Below are 13,450 nucleotides of genomic sequence, written 5' to 3'. Positions count from 1 at the left end.
ACAGGCAAAAACAGTCATCATAGCGCCTGATGCTGTAGCTTTATGATCCTGTCCTGAAATTTTCTAGAAATTTTCAGGAGAACAAAGCTCATCTTTTCATTGCAGCTTGAATTTTTCTTTGTTCTTACCTGTGGAGTGCGGCTTCAGGGTGAACTTAGGAACCTTGAACCAGGGGGAAGACTCTTTTTCTTCAGACTCCCAACTTTTGCTTTCAACCTCGCTCCAAGACTGGACCTTCGTAGAGCTGAACTCCATGGTCAAACTTGAGGGCGACTCTGAGCTGTCCCTGTCCAGCATATCTGTTCTGGCAAGAGATGATACCACTTCCTTTGAGAGCTCCTCGCTAAAACCAGCCGAGCCCATCTTGCCGGTTTTAAATGCAAGTCCGCTGGATTCCCCCACTTCTACGGATGACAAATCCTTTCCTAGTTTCACACTCATTTCAGTGTCCTCCTCCCCTGCAGCCATTTTGCCATATGGAGAGCTGAGCTCTATCTTTGGTAGATTAACTTGGGGAACTGTCATTCCCCCCCCCGTTAACTTCTCCCCTTTCACCCACTCTTTCTCTGTGCCCATTGAAGCTAATTTATCTTTGGACTTCCCAAAACTTGGCTTCATTTTGATCTTGGGCATCTTCACTTCGAGGTCCTCTGTCGTTGACTCCTCTCCTAGGCAGCCTGAGCATGCAGCAGGTTCATCTGTTGGAGGATTTACCAAGACAAAAACAGCCTTCTTTACTTTGGGCATCTTAGGACCCTCATACTGAATTTCTTGCCCATAGATATTCCGTCTTCCCTTGGGGGATATCGAGGGTAGTGGAACACCAAACTTGGGGATTTTGATTTTCTTGCCTGTTTCTGTTTTATCTTCATCTTCATCCTGTGACGTACCTATATCAAAATCTATATCTGGGATCCTGGGGACTTTGATTTCTGCTCTGGAGGAGAGACCACCCTCTTCTCCTGTTACTGAGCTGGCTGAGCCTTGCACACTTGATGAAATAACCCCTGGCACTGGGATGTTAACACGATATTTGTTTTCATTATGTCCGTTGTGGGTTTCAGGTTTAACCTCTGCTGCCAAATCCTTGCCATTTTTCTTTTTTGGCATTCCAATGTTGAATCTTGTCCCTTTAACTTTTGCACCCTTCACTTTGCTGCTGGGTTCTGTTGTGTGGAGATCCAAGTCAGGTAGTTCAACTTTTTTCCTGTCCTTCTTGCCCTCCCCTCTTTGCAGTCCTATATCAAGCTCAAGGTCTCCCTTTGGAACTTTGATATCTATTGTTGGTATCTTAAGTTTTAGGCCTTTGTTCTCTCCCTCAACAACTGTGCCTTGATTCGGTTTAGAAAGTGTTACATCCATGTCCAGATCGGGTGATGTGACTTTTGGCACTTTGGTTTTCCCTCCTGTCTCAATGGTTGGTAAGTTGATCTCCATACCACTTGATTTTTCCATTGGTATCGTCCCCTTAGAAAGTTTAACATCGGGGCCTTTGAGCTTTCCTCCTCTGAAATCCATCTCCATTGTAGGTGCTTCAGTATCTTTACTTTTACCTTTAGGAAGTGAAATGTCAACCTTTGGCATCTTGATATATGGCAGCGTGACAGCTCCTCCTTCTGCCCCAATTTCCACCTCTTGTGTGTTGATATTTGTTTTTCCTTTAGGTAGAGATATAGCCACATTTGGAGTCTTGAACTGCCCCTCATCTCCCTTAATCTCTATCTCTGGGCCTTGGATCGAAGGTTTGCCTTTAGGAAGCGATATATCAATCTTTGGCATCTTGAACTTTCCTGACTCACCCTTTACTTCAACTTTGGGACCTTCAACCTTTCCTTTTGGCAGTGAAAAGTCTACTGAGGGCATTGTCATGAGTGGCAATTTCATTTGGCCTCCGCCTCCCTCAACCTCAAACTCTGCTCCTTCAATTTTGCTAGATTTTCCTTTGGGTAGAGAGATGTCAACATCTGGCATTTTCATTTGAGGTAATTTGAATTTTCCCCCTGTACCTCCTTCTATTTCAACATCTGGACCTTCAATCTTTCCCTTAGGAAGAGAAATTTTAACATCTTTCATCTTCATACCAGGCATTTTGAATTCTCCTTCGCCATGTCCCTTGAATTCAACATCTGGACCTTCAGTCTTTCCTTTAGGTAATGAAATATCAACTGAAGGCATACTGAGATGTGGCATTTTAAATTTTCCTCCTGCACCTTTATCAATTTCAACTTCTGGACCTTCAAACTTTCCTTTGGGCAGAGACACATCAACATTTGGCATTTTCATGTGAGGCATTTTGAACTTTCCGCTTGTTTCTCCCTCCATTTCCACATTTGGAACTTCCATCTTTCCTTTGGGCAGTGAAATATCAACAGAAGGCATGCTGAGATGTGGCATCTTGAATTTCCCACCTTCCCCTTTGAGCTCCACCTCTGGACTTTCAAACTTTCCTTTTGGCAAAGACACATCAACATTTGGCATTTTCATGTGAGGCATTTTAAACTTTCCTCCATGACCTCCCTCAACTTCAACTTTTGGACCTTCAACTTTTCCTTCGGGTAGGGAAATATCAACAGAAGGCATGCTGAGATGTGGCATCTTGAATTTTCCACCCTCCCCTTTGAGCTCCACCTCTGGACCTTCAATCTTTCCTTTTGGAACAGAGATATCAATATCTGGCATTTTCAATTGAGGCATTTTGAACTTCCCTCCACTACCTCCATCTATTTCAACTTCAGGACTGTCAATCTTTGCTTTGGGCAGTGAAATATCCACAGAGGGCATATTTAAATGGGGCATTTTAAATTTGGCTCCTCCTCCCCCAGTCTTTGCTTCAAGATCAGGTACATCAACATTGGTGGTTTTCATTTTTGGCAGAGATAAGTCAATGTTTGGCATTTTGATGCCAGGCATTCTGAATTTAGCTCCTTCTCCTTCTACATCCACATCCGGAGAGCCAATTAATCCAGTGTTTATCTTTGGCAAGGAAATGTCAACATCCGGCATTTTGACATGAGGCATCTTAAATTTGCCACCTCCATCACCATTTATTTCAATGCCTGGGGCATCTAGGTCTCCAGGTTTTCCTTTGGGAAGGGACATGTCTATTGATGGCATTGTTATGTTAGGCATTTTGAATTGTCCTTCACCTCCTTTTAATTCCACTTCGGGTCCTTCAATCTTTGGGGACTTACCCTTTGGAAAGGATAGATCTAAGTCAGGCATAGTGATTTGAGGCATTTTGAATTTCCCCCCTTCTGCGCTGGCTCCAATGTGAGCGCCTTCAATATCATCTGTTTTCCATTTAGGAAGCGACAAATCAACGTTCGTCATTTTAATATCTGGCATCTTTAATTTTCCTTCCACACCATCAGCTCTCGCTTCATGCTTTACTTTTGGCAGAGACACATCAAGGTCAATTTTGGGGATTGAAAGGTCAATAGTCGGCATTTTAGGAATTTTAAGGTTTCCCTCATAACCTCTGATATCAGCGTCTGAGACATCAACTTCTGCTTTGGGAAGAAGAACCTCAGTATCAGGTGTTTTAGCTTCTGGAAGTGAAAGCTCTACAGAGGGCATCTTGACTTTGGCCTTAGCATTAAGGTTACCACCTGGCTTACCTAAAGCTTTTTCTTTAGAGCCAAATTTTGGCATTGAGAACTTTGGTAGTTTAATCGTGACATCGGGTGCATGGAAGCCACCTTTCCCCTCAATATCTGCTTCCTCTTTTGTGTCAACCTCTGCCTCTGGCAGTTGGCCTTTTGGTGATGATATTTTAAACTTGGGAAATTTCACTTTTTGTTTTGATTCATCGTTCGGGCTCTCAACATTGATGTCAGGTTTAGGAATGTCAATTTTCCCCTTTTTCATTCTAACATCCACGTCAGGACAAGACACAGATACATCTGCATCCTTTTTTGACCAACCAAACGAAGGCATTTTGATTTTAGGTTTCTTCACCTTGACTTTTCCATCCCCATCAAACTCTACAGATGGTGCCCTAATCTGACCTTCCACATGTGGTGGGCTAAGGGAAATGTCTCCTTTTGGACTTTTTCCTGATATCTCCAAACCACCACTCTTGGACTTTCCACCAAATCTAGGCAGTGTAAAACTGGGGAACTTGAGGTTGACATTGGGTAGATCAAAGCTGCCCCCTGAAGAAGGCCTGCCTCCCTCTGCTTTCAGGAGCTCTACTTCCACATCATCACCTTTAGGTTTGTTAAGTCCAAAGTCTAGATCCACTTTTGGAGCTGAGATGTCCACTGATGGAAGTTTGACTGTGGGAAGTTTAAGTGATGCACTTTGACCTTCTACACCATCTGTCTCAATGTCTGCACCCTTAAGTTTCAACTTGGCTGGCTTAACATCTCCTTTGAGACCAGACACCTCCAACTTCCCTGACCCATCGGGACCATGGGCTTTGAGGCTTTTGTCTTTCAGACCAGAGGGTACGCTAAGGTCAAGATCAAATCTGGGGAACTCTATGTCAACTGTTGGCAAGTGGAGCCCACCACCCTTTTTACCAGATAGTTCAACTGTTGGCTCTCCAAACTTTCCTGATGGTCCTGTGATATTGATATCACCCTCGACACTTCCCTCTGGAACTGAAATAGCGGGCATTACAATCTTTCCTCCCTTCATCTCTGATCCTTCAAATTTGGGTTCAGGTAGGTTCAACTTTGGAAGAGAAACATCAACATTGGGCATTTTGAATTTGCTATCCTTTACCTCAGGGCCGTGAATATTAAGGTTGCCTTCAGCCTTTCCTCCAGGAAGTGCAATGTCAATACTTGGCATGTCAATGTTTCCACCTTTAACATCAGGTCCTTCAATATTTATCTCAGGTCCCTTAGCTTTCATTTTAGGAAGAGAGATGTCAAATGAAGGCATGTGAAACTTGCCTCCTTTGCCACTGGGTCCATCAATGTCAATATCCACGTCTGCTTTCCCTTTTGGGAGTGATATATCAACTGTTGGCATTTCCATTTTTCCTTTCATATCTGGTCCTTCCACATTGGCATCAATCTTCGGTAGACTCACTTTTGGTAAAGACACATCAAATTTTGGCATTTTGAATTTCCCTCCTTTCACCTCAGGGCCTTCAAGATTCAAGTCACCTTCGAGTTTTCCTTTGGGAAGTGACATATCAACACTTGGCAAGCTGAACTTTCCTCCTTTGACATCAGGACCCTGCAGGCTGATATCTACATCAGGAGATTTCATTTTGGGCAAAGAAACATCAAGTGATGGCATGTTTAGCTTTCCACCTTTAACATCAGGGCCTTCAATATTTATCTCAGGTCCCTTAGCTTTCATTCTTGGAAGAGAGATGTCAAATGAAGGCATGTGAAACTTGCCTCCTTTGCCACTGGGTCCATCAATGTCAATATCCACATCTGCTTTCCCTTTTGGGAGTGAAATATCTACTGTTGGCATTTCCATTTTTCCTTTCATATCTGGTCCTTCCACATTGGCATCAATCTTTGGTAGACTCACTTTTGGTAAAGTGACATCAAATTTTGGCATTTTGAATTTCCCTCCTTTCATCTCAGGGCCTTCAAGATTTAAGTCACCCTCTAGTTTTCCTTTGGGAAGTGACATATCAACACTTGGCAAGCTGAACTTTCCTCCTTTGACATCAGGACCCTGCAGGCTGACATCTACTTCAGGAGATTTCATTTTGGGCAAAGAAACATCAAGTGATGGCATGTTTAGCTTTCCACCTTTAACATCAGGACCTTCAATATTTATCTCAGGTCCCTTAGCTTTCATTTTAGGAAGAGAGATGTCAAGTGAAGGCATGTGGAATTTCCCTCCTTTTCCAGCATGTCCTCCAATTTCAATATCTCCACCTGCTTTTCCTTTGGGGAGGGAAATATCAATGTCTGGCATTTCAATCTTTTTACCCTTGATGTCTGGGCCTTTGAAGTTAATATCACCTTCTGGGAGTTTCATTTTAGGCAACGAGACATCAAATTTAGGCATTTTAAAGGTGCCTCCTTTTACATCAGGGCCTTGAATATTCAGGTCACCCTCAACTTTACCTTCTGGGAGATGAATATCACCCCTAAATTCAGGTCCTTCAATATCAACATCAGCTCCCTTAGCTTTCATTTTAGGAAGAGAGATGTCAAATGAAGGCATGTGAAACTTGCCTCCTTTGCCACTGGGTCCATCAATGTCAATATCCACATCTGCTTTCCCTTTTGGGAGTGAAATATCAACTGTTGGCATTTCCACTTTTCCTTTCATATCTGGTCCTTCCACATTGGCATCAATCTTCGGTAGACTTACTTTTGGTAAAGAGACATCAAATTTTGGCATTTTGAATTTCCCTCCTTTCACCTCAGGGCCTTCAAGATTTAAGTCACCCTCTAGTTTTCCTTTGGGAAGTGACATATCAACACTTGGTAAGCTGAACTTTCCTCCTTTGACATCAGGACCCTGCAGGCTGACATCTATGTCAGGAGATTTCATTTTGGGCAAAGAAACATCAAGTGATGGCATGTTTAGCTTTCCACCTTTAACATCAGGGCCTTCAATATTTATCTCAGGTCCCTTAGCTTTCATTTTAGGAAGAGAGATGTCAAATGAAGGCATGTGAAACTTGCCTCCTTTGCCACTGGGTCCATCAATGTCAATATCGACATCTGCTTTTCCTTTTGGGAGTGAAATATCCACTGTTGGCATTTCCATTTTTCCTTTCATATCTGGTCCTTCCACATTGGCATCAATCTTTGGTAGACTCACTTTTGGTAAAGTGACATCAAATTTAGGCATTTTGAATTTCCCTCCTTTCACCTCAGGGCCTTCAAGATTCAGGTCCCCCTCTAGTTTTCCTTTGGGAAGTGACATATCAACACTTGGCAAGCTGAACTTTCCTCCTTTGACATCAGGACCCTGCAGGCTGACATCTATGTCAGGAGATTTCATTTTGGGCAAAGAAACATCAAGTGATGGCATGTTTAGCTTTCCACCTTTAACATCAGGGCCTTCAATATTTATCTCAGGTCCCTTAGCTTTCATTTTAGGAAGAGAGATGTCAAGTGAAGGCATGTGGAATTTCCCTCCTTTTCCAGCATGTCCTCCAATTTCAATATCTCCACCTGCTTTTCCTTTGGGGAGGGAAATATCAATGTCTGGCATTTCAATCTTTTTACCCTTGATGTCTGGGCCTTTGAAGTTAATATTACCTTCTGGGAGTTTCATTTTAGGCAACGAGACATCAAATTTAGGCATTTTAAAGGTGCTTCCTTTTACATCAGGGCCTTGAATATTCAGGTCACCCTCGACTTTACCTTCTGGGAGATGAATATCACCCCTAAATTCAGGTCCTTCAATATCAACATCAGCTCCCTTAGACTTCATTTTAGGAAGAGAGATGTCAAATGAAGGCATGTGAAACTTGCCTCCTTTGCCACTGGGTCCATCAATGTCAATATCCACGTCTGCTTTCCCTTTTGGGAGTGAAATATCAACTGTTGGCATTTCCATTTTTCCTTTCATATCTGGTCCTTCCACATTGGCATCAATCTTTGGTAGACTCACTTTTGGTAAAGTGACATCAAATTTTGGCATTTTGAATTTCCCTCCTTTCACCTCAGGGCCTTCAAGATTTAAGTCACCCTCTAGTTTTCCTTTAGGAAGTGACATATCAACACTTGGTAAGCTGAACTTTCCTCCTTTGACATCAGGACCCTGCAGGCTGACATCTATGTCAGGAGATTTCATTTTGGGCACAGAAACATCAAGTGATGGCATCTTTAGCTTTCCACCTTTAACATCAGGGCCTTCAATATTTATCTCAGGTCCCTTAGCTTTCATTTTAGGAAGAGAGATGTCAAATGAAGGCATGTGAAACTTGCCTCCTTTGCCACTGGGTCCATCAATGTCAATATCCACGTCTGCTTTTCCTTTTGGGAGTGAAATATCCACTGTTGGCATTTCCATTTTTCCTTTCATATCTGGTCCTTCCACATTGGCATCAATCTTTGGTAGACTCACTTTTGGTAAAGTGACATCAAATTTTGGCATTTTGAATTTCCCTCCTTTCACCTCAGGGCCTTCAAGATTCAGGTCCCCTTCTAGTTTTCCTTTGGGAAGTGACATATCAACACTTGGCAAGCTGAACTTTCCTCCTTTGACATCAGGACCCTGCAGGCTGACATCTACTTCAGGAGATTTCATTTTGGGCAAAGAAACATCAAGTGATGGCATCTTTAGCTTTCCACCTTTAACATCTGGGCCTTCAATGTTTATCTCAGGTCCCTTAGCTTTCATTTTTGGAAGAGAGATGTCAAATGAAGGCATGTGAAACTTGCCTCCTTTGCCACTGGGTCCATCAATGTCAATATCCACGTCTGCTTTCCCTTTTGGGAGTGAAATATCAACTGTTGGCATTTCCATTGTTCCTTTCATATCTGGTCCTTCCACATTAGCATCAGTCTTTGGTAGACTCATTTTAGGCAAAGAAACATCAAATTTAGGCATTTTAAAGGTGCCTCCTTTTACTTCAGGGCCTTGAATATTCAGGTCACCCTCGACTTTACCTTCTGGGAGATGAATATCACCCCTAAATTCAGGTCCTTCAATATCAACATCAGCTCCCTTAGCTTTCATTTTTGGAAGAGAGATGTCAAATGAAGGCATGTGAAACTTGCGTCCTTTGCCACTGGGTCCATCAATGTCAATATCCACATCTGCTTTTCCTTTTGGGAGTGAAATATCCACTGTCGGCATTTCCATTTTTCCTTTCATATCTGGTCCTTCCACATTGGCATCAATCTTTGGTAGACTCACTTTTGGTAAAGTGACATCAAATTTTGGCATTTTGAATTTCCCTCCTTTCACCTCAGGGCCTTCAAGATTCAGGTCCCCCTCTAGTTTTCCTTTGGGAAGTGACATATCAACACTTGGCAAGCTGCACTTTCCTCCTTTGACATCAGGACCCTGCAGGCTGACATCTACTTCAGGAGATTTCATTTTGGGCAAAGAAACATCAAGTGATGGCATGTTTAGCTTTCCACCTTTAACATCAGGGCCTTCAATATTTATCTCAGGTCCCTTAGCTTTCATTTTAGGAAGAGAGATGTCAAGTGAAGGCATGTGGAATTTCCCTCCTTTTCCAGCATGTCCTCCAATTTCAATATCTCCACCTGCTTTTCCTTTGGGGAGGGAAATATCAATGTCTGGCATTTCAATCTTTTTACCCTTGATGTCTGGGCCTTTGAAGTTAATATCACCTTCTGGGAGTTTCATTTTAGGCAACGAGACATCAAATTTAGGCATTTTAAAGGTGCCTCCTTTTACATCAGGGCCTTGAATATTCAGGTCACCCTCAACTTTACCTTCTGGGAGATGAATATCACCCCTAAATTCAGGTCCTTCAATATCAACTTCAGCACCCTTAGATTTCATTTTAGGAAGAGAGATGTCAAATGAAGGCATGTGAAACTTGCCTCCTTTGCCACTGGGTCCATCAATGTCAATATCCACATCTGCTTTCCCTTTTGGGAGTGAAATATCTACTGTTGGCATTTCCATTTTTCCTTTCATATCTGGTCCTTCCACATTGGCATCAATCTTTGGTAGACTCACTTTTGGTAAAGTGACATCAAATTTAGGCATTTTGAATTTCCCTCCTTTCACCTCAGGGCCTTCAAGATTTAAGTCCCCCTCTAGTTTTCCTTTGGGAAGTGACATATCAACACTTGGCAAGCTGAACTTTCCTCCTTTGACATCAGGACCCTGCAGGCTGATATCTACGTCAGGAGATTTCATTTTGGGCAAAGAAACATCAAGTGATGGCATGTCAATGTTTCCACCTTTAACATCAGGTCCTTCAATATTTATCTCAGGTCCCTTAGCTTTCATTTTAGGAAGAGAGATGTCAAATGAAGGCATGTGAAACTTGCCTCCTTTGCCACTGGGTCCATCAATGTCAATATCCACGTCTGCTTTCCCTTTTGGGAGTGATATATCAACTGTTGGCATTTCCATTTTTCCTTTCACATCCGGTCCTTCCACATTGGCATCACTCTTTGGTAGACTCACTTTTGGTAAAGTGACATCAAATTTTGGCATTTTGAATTTCCCTCCTTTCACCTCAGGGCCTTCAAGATTCAGGTCCCCCTCTAGTTTTCCTTTGGGAAGTGACATATCAACACTTGGCAAGCTGAACTTTCCTCCTTTGACATCAGGACCCTGCAGGCTGACATCTATGTCAGGAGATTTCATTTTGGGCAAAGAAACATCAAGTGATGGCATGTTTAGCTTTCCACCTTTAACATCAGGGCCTTCAATATTTATCTCAGGTCCCTTAGCTTTCATTTTAGGAAGAGAGATGTCAAGTGAAGGCATGTGGAATTTCCCTCCTTTTCCAGCATGTCCTCCAATTTCAATATCTCCACCTGCTTTTCCTTTGGGGAGGGAAATATCAATGTCTGGCATTTCAATCTTTTTACCCTTGATGCCTGGGCCTTTGAAGTTAATATTACCTTCTGGGAGTTTCATTTTAGGCAACGAGACATCAAATTTAGGCATTTTAAAGGTGCCTCCTTTTACATCAGGGCCTTGAATATTCAGGTCACCCTCAACTTTACCTTCTGGGAGATGAATATCACCCCTAAATTCAGGTCCTTCAATATCAACTTCAGCACCCTTAGATTTCATTTTAGGAAGAGAGATGTCAAATGAAGGCATGTGAAACTTGCCTCCTTTGCCACTGGGTCCATCAATGTCAATATCCACGTCTGCTTTCCCTTTTGGGAGTGAAATATCAACTGTTGGCATTTCCACTTTTCCCTTCATATCTGGTCCTTCCACATTGGCATCAATCTTTGGTAGACTCACTTTTGGTAAAGTGACATCAAATTTAGGCATTTTGAATTTCCCTCCTTTCACCTCAGGGCCTTCAAGATTTAAGTCACCCTCTAGTTTTCCTTTGGGAAGTGACATATCAACACTTGGCAAGCTGAACTTTCCTCCTTTGACATCAGGACCCTGCAGGCTGATATCTACATCAGGAGATTTCATTTTGGGCAAAGAAACATCAAGTGATGGCATGTCAATGTTTCCACCTTTAACATCAGGTCCTTCAATATTTATCTCAGGTCCCTTAGCTTTCATTTTAGGAAGAGAGATGTCAAATGAAGGCATGTGAAACTTGCCTCCTTTGCCACTGCATCCATCAATGTCAATATCCACGTCTGCTTTCCCTTTTGGGAGTGATATATCAACTGTTGGCATTTCCGTTTTTCCTTTCATATCTGGTCCTTCCACATTGGCATCAATCTTCGGTAGACTCACTTTTGGTAAAGAGACATCAAATTTAGGCATTTTGAATTTCCCTCCTTTCACCTCAGGGCCTTCAAGATTCAGGTCCCCCTCTAGTTTTCCTTTGGGAAGTGACATATCAACACTTGGTAAGCTGAACTTTCCTCCTTTGACATCAGGACCCTGCAGGCTGACATCTATGTCAGGAGATTTCATTTTGGGCAAAGAAACATCAAGTGATGGCATGTTTAGCTTTCCACCTTTAACATCAGGGCCTTCAATATTTATCTCAGGTCCCTTAGCTTTCATTCTAGGTAGAGAGATATCAAGTGAGGGCATGTGTAACTTTCCTCCTTTACCAGAAAGTCCTTCAACTTCAAATTTTTTTCCCGCCTTTCCTTTGGGGAGTGAAATATCAATGTCTGGCATTTCAATCTTTCTTCCTTTCACCTTTGGACCTTCAATGTTGACATCTATCCCAGGAGTTCCTATATCAGGTGCTGAAATATCAAGTGATGGCATATTGAACTTTCCTCCTTGAACTTCAGGTCCTTTTATATCGACATTGACGTCCTTAGTTTTTATTTTTGGAGGTCTGATATCAATTGAAGGCATGTGAAACTTTCCTCCTTTACTTCCATGTCCGTCAATATCAACATCTCCCTCTATTTTTCCTTTTGGAAGTGAGAAATCAATAGATGGCATTTCCATTTTTCCTTTGACCTCTGGTCCTTTTGGTAGTGATATGTCAATAGAGGGCATCTGGATTTGACCTCCACCCTCAAGCTTGGGTTCGTCTGGAAGAGAAATGTCAAGTGTAGGCCTTTTAAATTGACCACCTTTCACTTCAGGCCCTACAATGTCCGCTTCCACCTCACCTGTCTTCATTTTAGGGAGGGAGATATCAAACGATGGTAACTTAAATCTTTCTCCTCCTTCAATGTCTGTTGTTCCTGCTTTGCCTTTGGGTAGGGTCAGGTCTACGTTAGGTAATTTGAAGCCCCACTCCACTTCTTTCCCTTGTGTATTTACGTCTCCTGGCGTCTTAATTTTTGGCAAAGAAACATCAAAATCCGGCATTTGGAACTTCCCATCTCCACCAACATAATAGTCCATATTCACGTCTCCAACTTCTGCTTTCATTTTTGGGAGAGAGATATCAACAGAGGGTGGATTGAATTGTCCTCCCCCTTCTGGACCTTCAATATTTACACTGGATGATCCCATCTTTGGTAAGGAGATATCAATCTTTGGCATGGAGATATTGGGCCCTTTAAATGTGCCCTCCACCTCATCGGGAATTCTTTGATTGGTGTCCATTTTCACATCAACATCTGGCACAGAGAAGTCAACAGCTGGCATTTTAATTGTTGTCCTCCCAGCACCTTCGTATTCAGGTAGAGAGATGTCGATGTCAGACTTTCCCTTTAATTTTGGTAAAGAAATATCAACTGAAGGCATTTGAATAGATGCAGCTTGTCCTGAGGGATTACTTTCTATCTTTGGTTTGGTTATATTTGCTTCAGGGAGACTGATCTCACCTGCTTTGATTTCAACTTTTGGAGGTGTTATGTCAGTTTGAGGAACTTTTATCCCCTTGGCTTTTACCTTGATGTCACCATCTATCTCATCTGAATGACGCGAGAGTCTAACTTTAGGTAATTTTAGCTTTGGCATTCTTAGCTTTGCATCTCCTTTGCCTACGTCTACGTCAACTTTTCCCCCAGCCGCCTCTGCATCAGCTCTTCCTTTGATGTCAATTTTAGGAGCTTTGACTTCTCCCTTTCCCTCCACAGAAGGCAAAGAGGCCTCAGCTTTTCCTGAAGGCAGTGCAAACTCCACATCAGGCGCCTTAATGTCTTTATCAACAGACAGATTGAACTCCACTGATGGTGGCCGGATGTTCACAGTGGGGGGCTTGAGCTCCACAGATCCAGCTTCCAAAGCCGAGCTTGTCTTTGTGTGTTTGCTCTTTGGAAAGGTGATCCCAAACTTGTGTCCCTTCACTTTTGTTTTTGCTTTAGCTCCGGATACCTCTGGTTGCAAGATGTTCACCTGTCCCTCAAATCTTCCTGTTTCCACTTTTCCTCCTTTCTCTGTTCCAGCGTGACTCTTCATTTTCAGGCCAGGAAACCTGAAAGAACCAATTATAGAAAGAAAGGAGAGAAGAAGAATT

General features: G+C 42.5%; 1 protein-coding gene across 1 annotated transcript in view; it reads right to left on the bottom strand.

The window, feature by feature from the left end:
* Positions 1-13,450, bottom strand: part of prx (periaxin) — a 32,559-nt gene that overhangs the window by 2,472 nt on the left and 16,637 nt on the right. Inside the window, exon 8 of the mRNA XM_065960288.1 lies at positions 129-13,408. Within this exon, the coding sequence (XP_065816360.1) occupies positions 129-13,408 (13,280 nt within the window). The remainder of the gene's footprint in view (positions 1-128; positions 13,409-13,450) is intronic.

This window comes from Labrus bergylta, chromosome 11 (assembly GCF_963930695.1).
Source record: "Labrus bergylta chromosome 11, fLabBer1.1, whole genome shotgun sequence".
NCBI lineage: Eukaryota > Metazoa > Chordata > Actinopteri > Labriformes > Labridae > Labrus > Labrus bergylta.
This window is presented reverse-complemented; position numbering and strand designations above follow the sequence as displayed.